This window comes from Pleurodeles waltl, chromosome 2_2, assembly GCF_031143425.1.
Source record: "Pleurodeles waltl isolate 20211129_DDA chromosome 2_2, aPleWal1.hap1.20221129, whole genome shotgun sequence".
Classification (NCBI taxonomy): domain Eukaryota; kingdom Metazoa; phylum Chordata; class Amphibia; order Caudata; family Salamandridae; genus Pleurodeles; species Pleurodeles waltl.
The window spans coordinates 943313971-943331531 of record NC_090439.1 but is presented as its reverse complement, the minus strand read 5'-3'; the positions used below and the strand labels follow the sequence as shown (position 1 = coordinate 943331531).

Here is a 17561-nt window from a genome sequence, read left to right as displayed (position 1 = left end):
GGACATGTTAGGACTGCACTGACAAAGTCACTGCCCTCAGGACTGTGTAATCCTCAGCCCGTTAAAGCTTGGCTCAGGCTGCCAGGGGCTTGCACATTAGCACGTGTAAAGGCCTTTGCTGCCCGGCAGACACACATCATGCTTCGTTAAAACAGAAAGAGGGGGCTATAATGATGGACTCCCTCTGCCGCCTGGTCAGGTGCAGTAAGTCTCAGGCCCACACAGATGTAGCAGCCTATTATGTCTGCAAGTCTCAATGCCAGTGAGTTAAGGAAGAACCTTACTTTCCCACGCCTCATAAAATGTTACTCTTGTTTTTTTCCAGTACGTCTAGAGGTGACTCACTCTATTATTTGTTTGAGTCAGAGCTCATTTTCATGCTTTAATAGGGCCACTAGGGCTTAGAGAATCCATTACAGATGCTGGTTTTGTTACTGGCTTTACAGTGGCTATTACCCTGCAGATCAGCTCATTTGATGCATCTTATATTATTGTGGATTAGGGATAGAAATATTGTAGTAATTTTGGGTCACTTTTAAGTGAAGTTTTTGTGTCTTACATTAAATAGCAGCAAACTATGTTTAAAACGTTGCATCATGAAATGGCAGTCCTATTGCAAATGTTGCTGTATAGAACAGTGATCTGTTCAAACTGTAAAGAAAGGAACACATCTTCCAACAGAAGTTCTCACTCAGGCGATTTGCAGTCTACAAAAAGTGACTGAAAATTTGTGTAGGAGACCGTAAAGTGGCACACCAACAGCTGTTTACGTAGCTATGCAATATCCAGAGTATGTACAAAGTTATTCAACCTTAGGAAAAATGGAGAATACCGCCATAATTGTCTCCAAACTGAAACGTACAGGGCTTCAAGATAAACAAAAAGATTGCTCACATGCCAATCTTGGGTAACAAGTGTTAGCGCACCCTTTGCTTATGTATTTCATAGTACTAAGTGATTGGATGCTGCTCTAAGGTCGATGAACCTTTTGATTAACATATTGGTTATTGAGACATGAAACAACAACATTACACAATAATAATAATCACCAAATAATCAATATACAACGCACCATGACCCATTTCACCATGAATAACCACACCTTTTAGTATCAATTAAAATATTTATTTCCCTATATTAACAATGCTAAGGTCACAAAAATGATTCTCAACACCAAATGGTAAAATTAAAGAAGCATCACAGGCTGACAGATTGGCCAGAAGAATCTTAGTTAAAACAAAGCAAATAAAATAATACACTCAGTAGTTAGAACACAAATCAATAACAAGAATATCTGTGTGAGAGAGATAAAATACATTTCATTTAGAAATAAAATGATGTCTAATCATAAGCATAGAGAAAACCCCTCACTAACCTGAAATTAGCATTAGCATGTTGGGTTTCCTGAAAAGGTTTTAGTAACATTAATTTAGAAAACATCTAGCTATGACACTATCACAAATAGCAGCAAAAGTTCAACAGTAGCAGCTGGTACCTGTATAACACAAGACAAATAACATTGCACAGAGCAGTATATTTACCAATCCTAAAGAAGTCAGCAACACAGCATAGCTTCATCAGGAGGTCAGCAGTATCAGCATCAGGACAGGGGCAAGGAAAAGGGGTGATAATTCAAAATAATAAAATACCAGAATGTCAGTAGACTGACTGGCAAAGCATGAACTGTCAAAGTGACAGATCATAAGAATGAGAATTGAAGTCTATGGAAACCAGGAAACAATGAACCCCCAATGTATAATTCTCAAACATTAAATTAAACTTGCTAAACTTCTATGATTGGCTAAAAACTTCATATGGACAGGAAATATCCAATCATAAAACATCAGCTCCTCAGAAAGTATCCCAATATTAGCTTAAATGGTTTGTATTTTTCTGCTTCTTTATTTTGCTTAAGCCAAACAATATTAATTGTTGATTCTGATGCACATTTCCGCTCTGTCCAGTGAAGGTCTTTGTTCAGCCATTTAAAAAATACACTGCTACCGGACCATAGTTAGGAAGAAGTAAAAATATTTTTCAAATCAGTTCTTCTCCTCGAGAGAAACACATTCCATTAGTACAAACACAGAATAAACTCATAATTCAAACAAAAGAAGCTTGTAATTCTACGGAAGATGATCTTATACAGTTGATACTCTAACTCAGCTTGGAAGACAGATAACTAACTACATGTGGTGCCCTTGCTTGACTGAGACACAACAGAGAACAAGTGTTTTCAGTTCTTTTGGCAGACATTCAACATTAGCTCTCGCCTTGCTGTGCTAAAACGCACAGCTGAAACCCAAGAAATACTTGTATTATTTCAGCATTTATTTTTGCAAAGAACATGTTCTTAAAGAGACAGAATATTTTTTCTCATCACTGAGTTAACACATTTTTATAAAACATGTACAGGCCTTTCACTTGATGGCGGCTGCTTAGTAACATTTTTTTATTGAATCTTTGTATTATTATTTTTGAATTTCGTAGCATGTGGTCCCAACATTTGAAATTACAGCATAGGTGCATAATACTGATACATTGCCAAAACATTTGGAAACAGTGCAGTGGATCAGTCCAGAGAATAGTCACAGTGCTTGTGGGTTATGCTAGCAAACACTGGCAAGTCTGAATTGGATTTTACTTGCAACGATAAATATAAAGAAGCTGGGAGTAGCGTTGATTTCATCCTTCACTCAGCAAGTGTACTCCTGTGGATAACAAGTCTCTGTGAGGCAGCTATATAATAACTGGCATATATATAGATAACAGCTTATAAATGTGAAGATTCAGCATTGACATTATATAAAACTGTAAGGCTACTAAAACAGTTAACAAACTTGGATTCCAGTTGCAACGCATCCACCCTGCAATTTAAAAGAGCCCCCCATCATGTCCACTCGCACTTCCCTTCAATCGGCTCCAGGGGCCACTGTTAATGCAATTTGTAGGGAACCCGCTTTAATCAAAGGCAACAATCACAGGGTATCGCACCAGTAAGGGCTTAGTCTGCAAACCCAGCGCATTAACTGCTTATTCCATCACCAATTCCATAGTGTGGGCCCCTGCCTCCCCCATGTTCGTACCATGCTCCAGTTCTCGCAATTGAGTCAGCATCTCATCCCAACTGGCAAACAGGGAGTATTTAAGCAAGCCTAAGCTGTCTTCTCGTCTCAGCGCCATCCCCTCAACCTCCGCCCATACCAGGAAATAAACCTCCCATGCCTCAATGGATGGGGGCTCAGGGGCTCTACCTCTCCTAGTAATTAAGCTTTTGGCCATCAGGAGGCCAAGGTCTAGAAATCTTGTCGAAGCTCTGTGTTTTTTAACTCAAGTGAAAAGACCCAGGATACAAGATTCCCAAGCAGCTAAACGTGGGCGCAATGTGCAAGCTGATAAGTGTGTTGTCACACCTTGCCAATAAGTGCTTAAAGAGGGGCAAGACCACAACATGTGGAGGAGTTCTGCCCCCATCAACCTACAGCGAGGGCAGGCAGCATCCACTAAGCTGAAGTACCTGTTAGTATTGGCTGGTGTGAGGTGAGCTCTGTGGAAAATATCAAATTGGAAAGGTGGAGTCTGGAGGTTCGGGGTACGTTAGTGTGGCTGGACAGTGCTGCATCCCATGTTTTATCAGTGCAGGGCTCAAGTAAATCTTCCTCCCAGCTGGTACGTAGCGCAGCACAGGTATATAGTGCGTGCATTCTGAGTGCATCGGTGAAGCACCATATCAGGTGTTTGCCCTGTCCCATGACCTGGATGTATTGTACCAGTAAGTGTGTTGGGGGTTCAGATGCCATGTCTCCCCAGCGACGTGACAGTGTTGCTATCAGGAAGTTGTACAGCAGAAACTGCCCTGCTCGTAGGCCTGGCTCCGCTGTTAGTACGTCAAACGGGGAAACACCCGGAACAAGACTCCAAAACCACGAAGTCGTGGAAAACGAAAGCGAAACAACGGTTTTGGTTTCCACGACTTCCTTGTTTTAGGGCCTTAACCACGCATGTGTGAACCACATACATGCGTGGTTAAGGCACAGAAGAAGGGAGTCGACGTGGTGAAGGAGGAGGTACGTTTTGCTGGGTCTGGGGCTGTTTTTTGGGGGTGGTGTGGGGTGGGGGGCTAGGGTGATTAGGGTTTAGGGGGGTCAGGGTTTAGGATTTAGGGGTGGGTGGGTCATTTGGGGTGCTTTAGGTTTTAGGGGTGGGGTGGGGACTCGGGTGATGAGGGTTTAGGGGTGGGGAGGGGGATCAGGGTTTAGGTTTTAGGGGTGGGTTGGGGTGCTTTAGGTTTAGGAGAGGGGGGTTGGGGTTGTGGTAATTTTAGGGGTGGGGGTTGGGGTGGTTGTGGGGGTGGGGGTCACGGTAATTTTTAGGGGTGGGGGGCTATGGGCGACGCATGCTGGAACCATGCATGCTGATCACTAATGCACTTACCAGGAATGCCTTTACAACGAAAAATCGTGGTAAAGCCATTCGTGGTAAAGGCATTAGTGATACCAACAAGGTCGTTGTTCCGAACTCGTTTTTGAGCCATGGGTGGTTGAAGCACTCGTGGTTTCAACATATAACCCGTCAAATGAAGTAAGTTTGCTTTCACTATAGAGATCACCCAGCATGTGTAAATCAGCCGCGTGCCATGGCTCCAGTTCAGCAGTGGTTGTGAGTCCTGAACACCGCTGTGTGACCAGTATTGCCAGCGCTAGAGCATAAGGGATGGTCGTACGTGTGAGGCACAGACACCTGCATTAACAATGATGAGCCAGCGCAGCAGGAGCTCCGCAGGTGTCCTCACTTTGTGAGGGGGTGAAAGAGGTGTAGAACCGCAGGGAGCATCAAGGGTGGCGATCCGGTCGCTGTGTCAGATAGCTGAAGGCCAGATAGCCATCACACCACCCACTGAAGCTGGGAGGCCAGGTAATATTGCTCCATATTTGGCACTGATAGGCCACCCCGATTCAGAGGTGAGTAGAGTTTCTTCAGCACCACTCTGCATTGGCCCTTGTTCAAAATAAACTCTTGGATTCTGGGTTCTAGCTCTCTAAAAAAGCTGGCTGGGACATAGTATGGTAAATTAGAGAAGTAGTATAGTAAATGCGGGAGCACCACCATCTTCAGGAGGGCGAATCTTCCAGCCACTGAAAGTGGGAGCGTTTTCCAAACGTTCATCTGGGCATGGATACATGACACTGCTCTTCTGAGGTTGCCATCATGGAGATCCTCTTCATTGTGAAAAATGTGGATACCCAGGTATCTGAACGTTCTAGGCTGCCATGGGATATGAACCCCAGAAATTTGTAGGCATGGGTCTGACAAGTCAGGTGTGAAGGGAAAGAGGCATGATTTTGCCCAGTTAACTCTTAATCTGGAAAGATTAGTGAATCGGTGCAGTATATGTCCTTGAGGTACAAAAGAAGATCGTCTGGATATAAAGATATGAAATGTGTGCCATCGCTAGTAGGATACTCCATGCCTCTTCCCTCCTGTGAAGTTGCGCTCCCAGGGGCTCTATCGCCAGAGAAAATAACAGTGGGGAGAGGGGACAGCCTTGTCGAGTACCCCTGCCCACATCAATTGGTACAGAGGTGATTGTTCCAATTTTGACCCTGATTGGGGCTGGGTATACAACAGCTTCACCATGCCCAGGAAATGGGGACATAGGCTGAATCGGTATAGGGACTCAAACAGATAGGCCTTCTCCAGATCAAGCACCAGAAATCCAGCGCAAGGCCATTTTTGTGTTGAATACCTCATGACTCTGAATAAGCGCCTGATGTTGTGGGAAGTGTCTTGGGCTGGCACAAAGCCATTCTGGTCAGGGTGAATCAGCTGAGGTGACAGAGATGCCAGACGGGACGACAAGGCCTTGGCCCGAATTTTGTAGTCAGTATTGAGCATTGCTAGCAGTCTGTAAGAGCCCAACTCGGTCGGGTCTCTGCCAGGCTTGGGGAGCAATACCAGCAGTGCCTCCCGTTGTGATGCAGGCAAAGATGCCTCTTGTAGTGCCTCCTCATAAAGACAGAGAAGGCGAGGTGCGAGCACCATAGAGAACGATTTGTAAAAGTCAGATGTGAGGCCATCAGGGCCCGGGGTTTTTCCTGCAGCCAAGGCACGTATGCTATCCTGCACCTCATGCAGTGTCAGTGGTGCTTCTAATTCCTCCCGCTGGTCAGATGTCAGCTGGGGTAGAGTGGTCAGGGAGAAAGGTTTGTCATAGGCTATCGCGTCCAGATATGCAGAGGGGCGGTAAAGTGTTGCGTAATGTCGTGTGAACTCATTGTGTATGTCATGGGGGTGTGGAGTACGTCCCCCACTGCCGAGCGAAGCTCCATGATAGGAACCCAATCCTGGTCTTTACGGATGAGCCAGGCCAGCAGCTTGTCTGACCGGTCGACCATGGGATGCGTGCTGGCTGAGTGGGCTGCATAGTTGAGGCAGCGCAGCCTCTCCAACAAGGATGTATGTTCTGCTCGGGCAGTCGATAACCGTTAAGTCGCTGAGGGGTTTTGTCCAGCATTTTGTTAATGAAATATCAAGGATCCCTCCACTCGAGTCAGGTCACATTCAATGGATTTGCGAAGATTCCTCTGCGTGCCCATGCAGTGCCCCCTGACAAAGACTTTAAATGAATCCCATTCAACAGGACCAGAGGATGCTGTGCCATCATTGTACTCAAAATATTCAGGAATCATTCTATCTACTGATGCCCTAAATTCTGCATCTTCCAATAGCTCCAGGTGGAGCCGCCAGGTGGGAATAGCTGGAGGGGAAGTGTCCCATCCCAGTTGCATAAGCTGCGGATTGTGATCAGAGTGAGTGCAGCCTAAATAGTCAGTCCTTAGTACTGCGGGGCTTAAGTTAGCTGTGCATTATATTCTGTCAGTCGGACAGGTAATTGGTGCGGTGCCGAATAAAATGAGTAGACCCTAGTATCAGCATTACGTTGGTGCCATATATCTATCAGTTGCCAGTTTTGGAGCCCGGTACGCAGCGCTCGTGCAGCCACCACGGTAAGTGAAGTAGGCAGTGGTGGAAAAGAACGGTCCAGACCAGGATCCAGCACAGTATTAAAGTCACCCCCTATGAGCCAAGGAAGATCACTCCAACGAGAGAGGGGGCAGGATAACTCATTGAGAAAAGAGGCCTGGTCTGTATTCGGAGCATAGATGGACCCCAACACCATGGTTCAGCTGGCCAGGCAGCCACACACCAGAACATAGCTCACTTGTATATCAATGGCATGATTGTCAGCCACAAAAGGAGTGTCCGGTCTCATCCAGACAAGGGGCCCTCTGGCATAGGAGGAGTGATTTGTTGCAAACAGCTGCCCTCGCCAGCGCCGCTGCAGTCTAGCGATTTCTGGCTGCAAAAGGTGAGTCTCCTGTGAAAACCCTATGTGAATCGAGAGTCTTTTAAGATATGAGTATATGGAATATCTGTGTGCAGAGGAGTGTGTGCCTCTCACATTCCATGTGAGAATGGTGGTGGGATTCATAATGTGTCAGTGGCTCGGTAATGTCTCAAATTTCCACTCCCAGTAACGCAGGGTCTCACATGATCGGCAGCGGGACATCCCTGGGGGGGACAAGGAGGGGAGTGGGATGGGGGAATCTGGGCTCCATTTGGAAACAAACAAACACAGTTTAAAACCAACACCTGGCAAAAAGATAATATGATAAAATACTATTAGAACAGAGGGACTACTGTATCTGCCCAAACAAATCAAGACACCCGTGCAGTGTAACCAGTGTGTGGAGACAGTACCCACAAGTAAGGGTGGTAGGGTGGTGTGGAAAGGGCTTGTGGTACCCAATAAGCTCTAGGAGGGAGCCCCTAACGCAGCATGAGTGTGGGCAGCCAATGGACCAGGGTATAACATTCAGTGTAGGAGACAAGGTATAGCATGCACACTAAACACCAATTATTGGTCGTGGAGAGTGGTGGAGGCACAGAGCCACAGGCCAGGTCAGAGATAGAACAATAAATTAATGTGCAAGTTGAACCGGCATGTAGTGAGGTTTGGTCTTTCAGTCACCACGAAAGGCAATGTCGCAAGGGAATGTCCAGTTGAGTGGCCCGTGTGTAGCAACTAAGTGAGCTCAAAGTAGGTCATCTGCCATTTGCGGCATCACTGTAGGAAGGGCAGAGGACCCCACTTCAGAAGACTTTTCAAGAAGGGACCAATTATCACCATCAGAGTTTGTCAGCTCTGCGTCTACTTCCGAGGTGGCTGATGGGACACTCATAGCCGCTGCAGTTTGTAGGGCACAGCATCGCTCCTGTATAATCTGTTCTAGATCTGGAGCATGGCTTATGTCTGTCGGGGGAGCCCCATGCCATTTGCGATTTCTCTGACTACGGGGCCTCAGGCCCTGCGCCGCAGGTCTTTCGGATTCAGTGTCCCGCTGAGTGATCAGGTCTGTTGACTTCAGCCATTCCCAGGCAGCCTCCGGGGTGTTAGAAAAGTGTGTTTTTCCACCCGCTACCACCGCAGTCTGGCGGCGAAGATGGGGGAGGACTTCAGGTTAAGGGCCTGGAGTTTGCGCTTCACTGACAAGAATGAAGCACGTTGTTTTTGTATGGCAATGGCATAGTCTGGTGACATCATAACTTGGGCTTTATCCACTTGGATTGCCGGGAGCGATCTCACTGCATGCAGAATAATATCTCTGTCTGCATAGTGCAACAGGCGTAGGAAGAAGGGGCGCTGGCTCGCTCCTGGTGGCCGGCCCCTCATAGGGACTTTGTGAGCACACTCAACAGAGAAGAAAGGTGTCAGCGAATCCTCTGGTACCAGTCCCCGAAGCCAGGTCTCGGTGTAGGGGACCGCATATGAGCCCTCCACACCTTCTGGGAGGCCTATAACACAGATGTTGTTCCTCCTGGTGCGCCCTTCTGCATCCTCTGTGCGGTGCTCCAGCATTTCTATCCGGTCTAGAGCCATTCGTAGTGAGGATTCAAGTTGTTCCATCTTAGGCGTCAGTTCATGTAACTGGTCTTCTAGTGAGCAAGTTTTATCTGCTAGTTTGTGATGATCCACATGAAGTAGGGTAAAATCTCTTGCTACCTTATTGATCTTACCCTCCAGTGAGGTCTGAGTCTGGTCCAAAGAAGAGCCTCTCCACAGCCTGCAGCACTGCATCCAACTTATAACTGTCTGACTGCAGGGCCTCAGCTCCCGGCGCCTGCAGCCTTGCACCAGTCCCAGAGCAAAGGCGGCCCATCTCTGCTGTTTCACGGTTCGAGAGGGCAGCTTTAATTGATTGAGATTCCTCAGTCGCAGTTATCATCAAGGTGCAGTTCTGCAGGGATGCAGGGGGGACCTGCTTGCACGCGCAGTTTGGGGGACGAATACGGGCAGCACGAGCAGCCCCACTCCTGCGGCTGCTTGGGGCACTGGAATTTTGCCATGTAATCCCCCCAGAGCTTGTAACTCCTGTAGTGTCGAGGCAGTCGCAGGGAGTATTAGTTGGGCGGGGCGGTGTCCGGTCTGTATCCTCCGGGCCTCTCTCCACAAAATCCTCACTCGGGCTGCAAGGGCGGAAGTCGATTCAAGGGACACCAGGAGCAGGTGGGTTTTCGTCACCTCAAGGTCCCCGCTCCCTTCAACACTAACCACTGTTCGCCTCCACCTCACCCAGCTTACCACAACCAGCCGCTACTTCTCCTCTCTCCGCTCGCATTGCCGCAAGGACCGTGAGGGTGGAGATTTATCAGGTTAGGCTGCACCCCTTACAGCGACGCTTGGGCCAGCGGCCCCGCCAGTGCCCACGGCAAATTCCCTGCTGCTGCAAGCATCACGGCCGGCTCCCGGCAGGGTTCACGCAGACATGGAGTGATGCACAGGGGCCTATCAGCCGCCCAATAGTGGATTAAGTGCGGATTATCGGGCCATCACCCGTAGCTGTGATAAACTGCGTCCGCCATCTTGGCTGGCAAGCCACGCCCCCCAAGCTGGCTGCTAAGTAAGGCACAATTTTCAAGTTAACATTTTTTTTTTTCATTTAAAGCATTTCACATTAGTACATAAGTATGAGTACATAAGAAATAATTATTCATGCTAAATCTCAGCTCTCACACAAGTTTAAGTATTATTAAGTTTCCTCCAAGTCATAGTTGGTGTTTAAAACAGAGGAACATAGAAACGTTAATACCATAATTCATATGAATCCACAACCAATAAGAAACGTGTGTTATGTTTGATATTTATATAGCACACAAGGGGACGTCAGAAAGCGGTATCATGATACAGGTGTATACCTGAGAAAGAGGTATCATGGTGCAAACTTCAAGCCAACACAGTTTTGTCATACCCATCTGTAACTGATGATTTCTTAAGGGCTAATATACAGTACTCGCTCTCTCAGAGAATGGCTTGTGTGGCTGGGCAGTGAGCTACACAGGTATGTCATGAAAGAGTGGCCATCTGCATGGCAGCCAAGGATGTTCCTTTAATAGGGCACTGCATTTTGCTCTATATGTGGTGTTGCAGCAATGAGTCTACATCTACATTGTGTAAGTTGAATATTATGCCCCTACATAATTACTGAAAGTTCAATTGTGTGGAATATGAAATATAATACAAACTTTTATAGTCTCATGTTTTCTGTGTTAATGGTAATGGTATGAAAAATTAAATTATTTGAAAGCTAATACATTTTTTAAACTATTAAAATGTTCCTAGGTTGGAAGTGTTGTTCAGTTTCACTGTAAAAAAGGATACTTACTGCAAGGATCAACAACTAGAACATGCCTTCCAGATCTGACATGGAGTGGGGCTCAGACTGAATGCATACGTAAGTAATAGCTTGGCTTTCTAAATAAAATAAAAATAACTATATGTAAACAGATTTCCACCTGTATTGTAATGAGTTTAGGTATCTTTGTATAATAAACTTACTCATGGATTTTATGAGATACAATCACAATTGCTGGATTTGATAGTAAAACTGTAACCATGTTTAATTTTATGTTATGTCATTAAATTAATGTAATGTTGTTATGTTACAGCCATTTGTAACATTTTCATAGAAAAACACTAAAAATATGTGTTTTCTGTCTTAATTTGATAAGCAAACTCATTACTTCAGAGTTTCTTGCCATTGTGAATCTTTTTTTTTTACTCAGGTAAGGGCTTAACTGTGTCTCATTTACACTGTTCCTAGAACTGTGCGGAGCAGCCTGAAAGGTTACTGGACATTTTACAAATATTTAACTGCTTACACCAGAGGTGAACATTTTGGAAGCCCATTTGGTAGTTTTTTTTTTTTTTAGGCTTATAAAGCACAAACTTGATCCAAATGTATTGGACTGCTATACATGTGCACCAGTTACATTGCAAAAGGACACATTCATCTTTGTAGGCATCGGGAGATTAAGTGCTTTGACCAGAATCACAGAAAGGTGAGCCGACACAGAGACTTGAACCAGCTTGCCCAGGCAGCTTCAAAGTCAGCAGCTCTGGCCATTAGCCACATCCTGTCCCATTGGATTAGTCCATTTGGATCTTACTTTGAGGAACATCTATACTTTGGATGCTGTCTAAGTCACACTTCACACAAAATGACCATTGATTCTGTTCTAATGGCAACACCGAACCATCCAAACAGAGCTGTGCATTCTGACTATGTCATTGTCTTGACTATGCTAGACTTGTCTGCAATTATTGAACCATCAGTCTTGGGTTTCATTTAGAGAGCCTGCAGGCCACTGTGGAATAGAATGTATGTGAGAGACTAGGACATTTTGCAGTGCCCCCACACTTTTTGCCCCCATTTTGGATTTCTAGAACCAGGTTTTCTGACTCTGAGGGTGCCCTGGGCTCTGTTAACCAGACCAACGGCCTGTGGTTTAATAAAAAAATTATGGTAATAAGGTGTGATTACAATTGGTACTAACAACCTACCTGTATATCCTTAGTATATGCTAGGCATGTAGGTTCAAAGACCCAACAGAATTAATGCACTTAAGTGTGTACTACTGTGGGGCTTGCTGTCAATGTAAAAGCGAGACCTGCCTTGCAGGCTGCTTTTAAATTAAATTCATATGCAAAATAGTCTTTGGAATCAAAGGTACTTCCAAAGTCTAAAACTACCTTATTTTTTACATATGCCACCCCATAAATCCCCCCTAAGTGCCTTATAACTATAAGCAGGGACATTATAAAAGATCTTTTATATGCCCTGGTGAGGAAAAAACTGCAAATTGCATATCCCCCCCCCCTTGTAGTGCATTAGCTCCATGCGCTACCATGTAGGTACTTTTTTTTCAAATACAGCTATTGCTAGGAAAAAGCTAAATATGTATGTCATTCTTGTACTTGAATTGATAGTTAGAATACATCCAACAACTTGCCACTGCTAGATTTAGTATAACTATCACAGAAAAGATGTTAGAGAACTTCCAGGCTGAGTCAAGTTGTCTTAAGGAGGCATGAAGTGGCCTGCATTGAGCCAATGGGACATCTGGTGACTGAGCCAAGCTGTCTTACTGAGTTGTGAAGTGGCCTGCATTGAGACAATGGGACATCTGGTGGGTGGAGATCTGCATGATGTAGAGCAAAAGGCTGGGTAGCCAAACTGGTCTTCAAAGAGGGAATGGCAGTTAGAACAGGACACAGGGTCCCCTCCACTTTCTTTCCACCCCATCAAAATGGGAGCCCCAGTAATTAGATTAGCAGAAGAGTTGCAGGGGGAGTGTAAAGGAAACCTACCCACAACAGTGGAACAGCTTAACCTCCAGGAGAAAGTTTCTCCATTTTAGATTTTGGAAGCCAAGTGCTTTCTGGGATTGATTTTCACCACACTTCACAGGAAGAGGTTACCACAGAGGGTGGCACCATGCACCCCATTGGTCAGGGATACCACCCTGCATGCCATCCCAGGAATAAAACTTTCAGAGTTGCTCAGCAACTCATCCCTGCCTAAAACTACAAAGAGAAGAAGGACTGCCCTGCTGAAACACCGGTCTGCACCCCATAGGACAGAACTCTGGAAGACTGCAACTGCTGCATACTGAGAAACTACAGCTCTAAGGGCTTTGCCTGGCTTCGAGAAGTGAAAGAATGGACTCCCTGACAGCAATAGGTTAGCAGAGCTTCACTTGCACCATCTCCATCAAGAAGACCCCAGCTGGGCAGCCGCCAGTGGCCTTTGAAGGAATTGGCCAGGTGCATTCTGGGAAACCTAGTCCCAGCATCTCAAGTTCAATCTCAGAGCTTCTAGATTATTGCATTAGTATTGTGGGCCACCGAAGATCCCTGCCTGGAAACAAGAAGAAGAAGGACTGCCCGGCTGAACCTCTGGTCTGCTGCAGGGAACACTCCACTCACAAGGACTGCACCTGCTGCACACTCTGGACTTCACACAAGAAAACTTTGGCTTCTAAAGAACTCAGAAGTGGACTCCCTGTAAGTGACAGGTATAAAGGAGCTACCAAGAGTCACCTGCATCAACTCCTGTCAGAAGAACCCAGCTAGACCACGTTCAGTGGACGTTTAAAGATTTGGCAAGGTGCATTATGGGGATTGTAATCCCAATGTCCAGCGGAGCAATTTAGAGATTCTGGAACCTTGAATTGGGATTGTGGACCTCTTTCATGCATCAAGAAAACACTTTTGAAAGCAAGTGTACAAGTGTACAGTGTGACAGCTGGAAATCTTGCTCATGTCCCAGTCCAATGCAACCTTTTTTTTAACCTTTTGAGCAATATTTGCTTCTAAGCGCCAGATTTACTTTTAATCTTTAAAAGGTCATATCTCTACTTCCCTATACTGGAGCTTTGTCATTTTGGTGTCATTTTAAAACAAAAGTATTTCCTATTTTCATAAAGTAGTGTTGCAGAGGAGAACCGCACCCTGAGCCCTTCCCAATCCAGATTCTGCAGCAACCAAAGCAACGAAACCACCCTCATCGCTGCCTCCGATGACATCAGAACCATACTGGACAGCGGCAAAACCGCTGACCTCATCCTCCTGGACCTCTCGGCCGCGTTCACCACTGTCTGCCACCACACCCTACACTCAAGCCTCAGCAATGCTGGAATCCACGACAGAGCCCTGGACTGGGTCACCTCCTTTCTCACCGGCAGAACCCAGAGAGTCCGTCTCCCCCCATTCTGCTCGGAGACCACCAAAATCATCAGGGTTCGCCCCTCTGCCCGACCCTCTTCAATGTTTAGATGGCCCCGCTCGCTAACATCGCTCAGTCCCATAACCTCAACATCACTCATACAACAACAACACCAAGCTGATCCTCTCCCTCACTAAGGACTCCACCAAGACCTACCTCCATGAAGGAATGAAGGCCATCGCCAAATGGATGAAGAGCAGCTGCCTCAAACTAAATTCCGACAAGACGGAAGTCCTCATTTTTGGTTCCACCCCCTCCACATGCGATGACTCTTGGTGGCCTGCCACTCTCGGAACCACTCCTACTCCCACCGACCACGCACGCAACCTAGGATTCATCTTGGACCCCTCACTATCCATGACCCAGCAAGTCAACGCCATCTCCTCCTCCTGCTTCAACACCCTCTGCATGCTCCGAAAGACCTACAAATGGATACCCACCAAAACCAGACGAACAGTTACCTAAGCCCTCGTAAGCAGCAAGCTGAACTACGGCAATGCCCTTTATGCAGGAACCACGGCCAAACTCCAGAAGAGGCTGCAACGCATCTAGAACGCCTCTGCATGCCTCATCCTGGACATCCCCGCCACTGCCACATCACAGACCATCTGAAAAACCGGCACTTGCTCCCAGTCAACAAGCAAATCACCTTCAAACTCCTCACCCACGCGCACAAAGCACTGCACAACACCGGACCAGAATACCTCAACAGATGACTCTCCTTCTACACCCCGACCCAGAATCTCTGCTCCGCCGACCTCGCCCTCGCAACCATCCCACGCATCCGCAGATCTACAACTGGCGGTAGGTCACTCTTGCACCTCGCCGCCAAAATGTGGATAACTCTTCGTACCCACCTGTGCCAGACCAAAGACCTTCTTACCTTCAGGAAACTTCTGAAGACCTGGCTGTTCGACCAGTAGCAGCACCTCTCCCACCCCTTGTGCCCCTTATCCTCCTCAGCACCTTGAGATCCTCACAGGTGAGTAGTGCGCTTTACAAATTTCTGATTGATTGATTGATTGTTGGATTTTTATGCTATGTTGTGCCTTACTTATTTACTGTATTGGTGTATTTAAATGCTTTACATACCTGTCTCCTAAGTTAAGCCTGCCTGCTTGTTGGCAAGCTACCAGGAAATGAGCCACAGGCTGATGTTCTGAGACTTTGACTGGATCTAACATTGGGTTAGTGGCCTTGATGCTAGTAGTAGGTGTGTACTTAACCCAACTAATAATCCCCCTTCCAACACTCTGTGATGCAATTTTACTTTGTGAAATGGAAGTGTGCTTATGGTGTTCAGGAAATTGCTTTGGCTTTTCAACTGAAGCCTTATGGCTTATTTTTTTGAGTAGTGCAGCCTGAGTGACCAATCAAATGGCTGTTTTCTTTTTGTACCCCCTGTATATACACAATCTGAATCAACTGATCAACATAAAAATAAGATGGTAGATTGGCTAGCAGGAAGGTTTGTGAACCAGCTCATTATGCTTATAAGGGTTGGATGGATTGGGCATGCCTAGAAAGTCTATAAAGGAGATTGCATTGTGGTCAAGTTTTTTGATTGCACATAGAGTTGGTTTTATTTGTCCTGCCAAGCTGGGTCCACATAGTAACATTATTTCGCTATCATTGGGATTTTTGTTATAAGCCAATAAAGATCAGGGTGTATTAAAAGAAAGAACCTAAGCTGACTTTTAGGCAAGAGCCCAACTTTAATATTATTGAAACTTAAAGAGCCCTATTGCATTGAGTTATCAGTCTGAACCTTTGAGTAGAATAGAGCAGGACTGACTGGGTATTCATATGGATCAAACCCCACTATTAATTCTAACAAATCTTTGATGATGCTAAAAGTCATGAGCTGGAATGTTGCTGGAATTCATGGTAAATTGGGGGATCCTAATTTGCATAAGGTACTGAACTCTCAGGATATTATCAATCTACAGGAAACATAGGACTATAAAGATAAGTTTTGCTTAGATGGCCATGTCTCATTTAGCAAAAAGGGTATTCCGTAGGGGAGTGGGGGCGCAAGAGGGGACTTGGTTATCCTTCTAAAATTAAATTTGGAATGTAACCGCAAGGTGATCCTGACGAAATCCCCTTTCTTACTTAGTATTTTGTTAACTTTTGGTCACAAATTTTGTATTTTTTGTATCAATATATACAATGCTATTCATGGAAGAGAGCCCACAGATATCATGATGAAATTGTCAGAGTTTTTAAATGCTTTTGTTTTTCTATATGAGAATCAACGAACGGTGTTCTCGATAGTGGAAGATTTTAATCTTCACCTGTGTACAGATATTTGTATGACTGTAAGGGTTGTGCAGGGATTGATATAGACCGAGTGCATATTAAGAGTACTGCCCATGGGGACTTTTTGAATGATCTGACGATGGACTTTAACTTAGTCAATTTACTTGCTCTAAGTTCTCTCAAGCAGCCCAATGTTGTGCCGACATACATAGGCCGGGGGAGAGTGGCTCTATTATTGATTATATATATATGTCTCTAAAAGTTTATTTTATTCTTTGAATTGTTTTGCCACAGAATGGAATGTTCTCAGTGATCATAATTCCCTGTTTGCTACATTTACATGGGAAAAAAGGCAGGCAGATAAGTGTCTTTTTTATAAGGCTATGGCTCTCACTAAGGGCAGAGGGTGGAGATTAAAATGGGGTAAGATGATCACAGAGTCTTTCCATATTAATATGGTACAGCCTGGTCAGAAATAACTTTCTACCTGTTTAGAGGTAGAGGCCCTGGATGACAGTATCTGTAAGGCTTTTGATTATATCTGCAAGTTTGTTAATTCAGCCCTTACTAAAACAGGCCATGTGGCCCTCCTAAGCCCTGTAGCTGATGTGATACAAATTGTACCAATACCAGGAAGGAGCTTTTGCTCATTTTAAAAAAGCAACCGAGGTACAGGGAAGCCATCAGAAGATGTAGGCATGCGATCAGAAGGTGTAGGCATGCTTATCAATTTGCCATGAGGGACAGTAAGAACAAATTAAAGTACAGGCTATGGGTGGAACTAATGACTGCAAGTAACTTAAAGGATAGGTCTCAGGTCAGACAAATTTTGAATCAGCCTTTTTTAAAGAAAGAGAAGCTCTCGGATCAGACAGCCACTGTACCTGCTCAGGTTTGGGTAGATCAATTTTGTGCTCTTTGATTATGAGAGTCCTGAGCTTATCACTGTATTCTATGGGAAGACAGGCTTTTAGTTACATGGGAAGAAGTTAGAACCACAATGTTATCCCTGCCCTTTGGCAAGGCACCAGCTGAGAGAGGGGTCCCAGGATATTTATTGGAATTACTTTGTTGAATTATGGGCCCCTATTCTCACCATACACATCAATGCGGCCAGTCGTGGATCCTTTCCTGAGGCCTGGTGGCAGTCTTTTATCATTTTAGTTTATGAAA

At 45.4% G+C, this 17561-nt stretch overlaps 1 protein-coding gene across 1 annotated transcript in view; it reads left to right on the top strand.

Annotated features, from left to right (window-relative positions):
- The window catches only part of CSMD3 (CUB and Sushi multiple domains 3), a 2682374-nt gene that overhangs the window by 2570975 nt on the left and 93838 nt on the right, over positions 1 to 17561 (top strand). The window contains exon 63 of the mRNA XM_069220640.1: positions 10682 to 10793. Coding sequence (XP_069076741.1) covers positions 10682 to 10793 — 112 coding nt within the window. The remainder of the gene's footprint in view (positions 1 to 10681; positions 10794 to 17561) is intronic.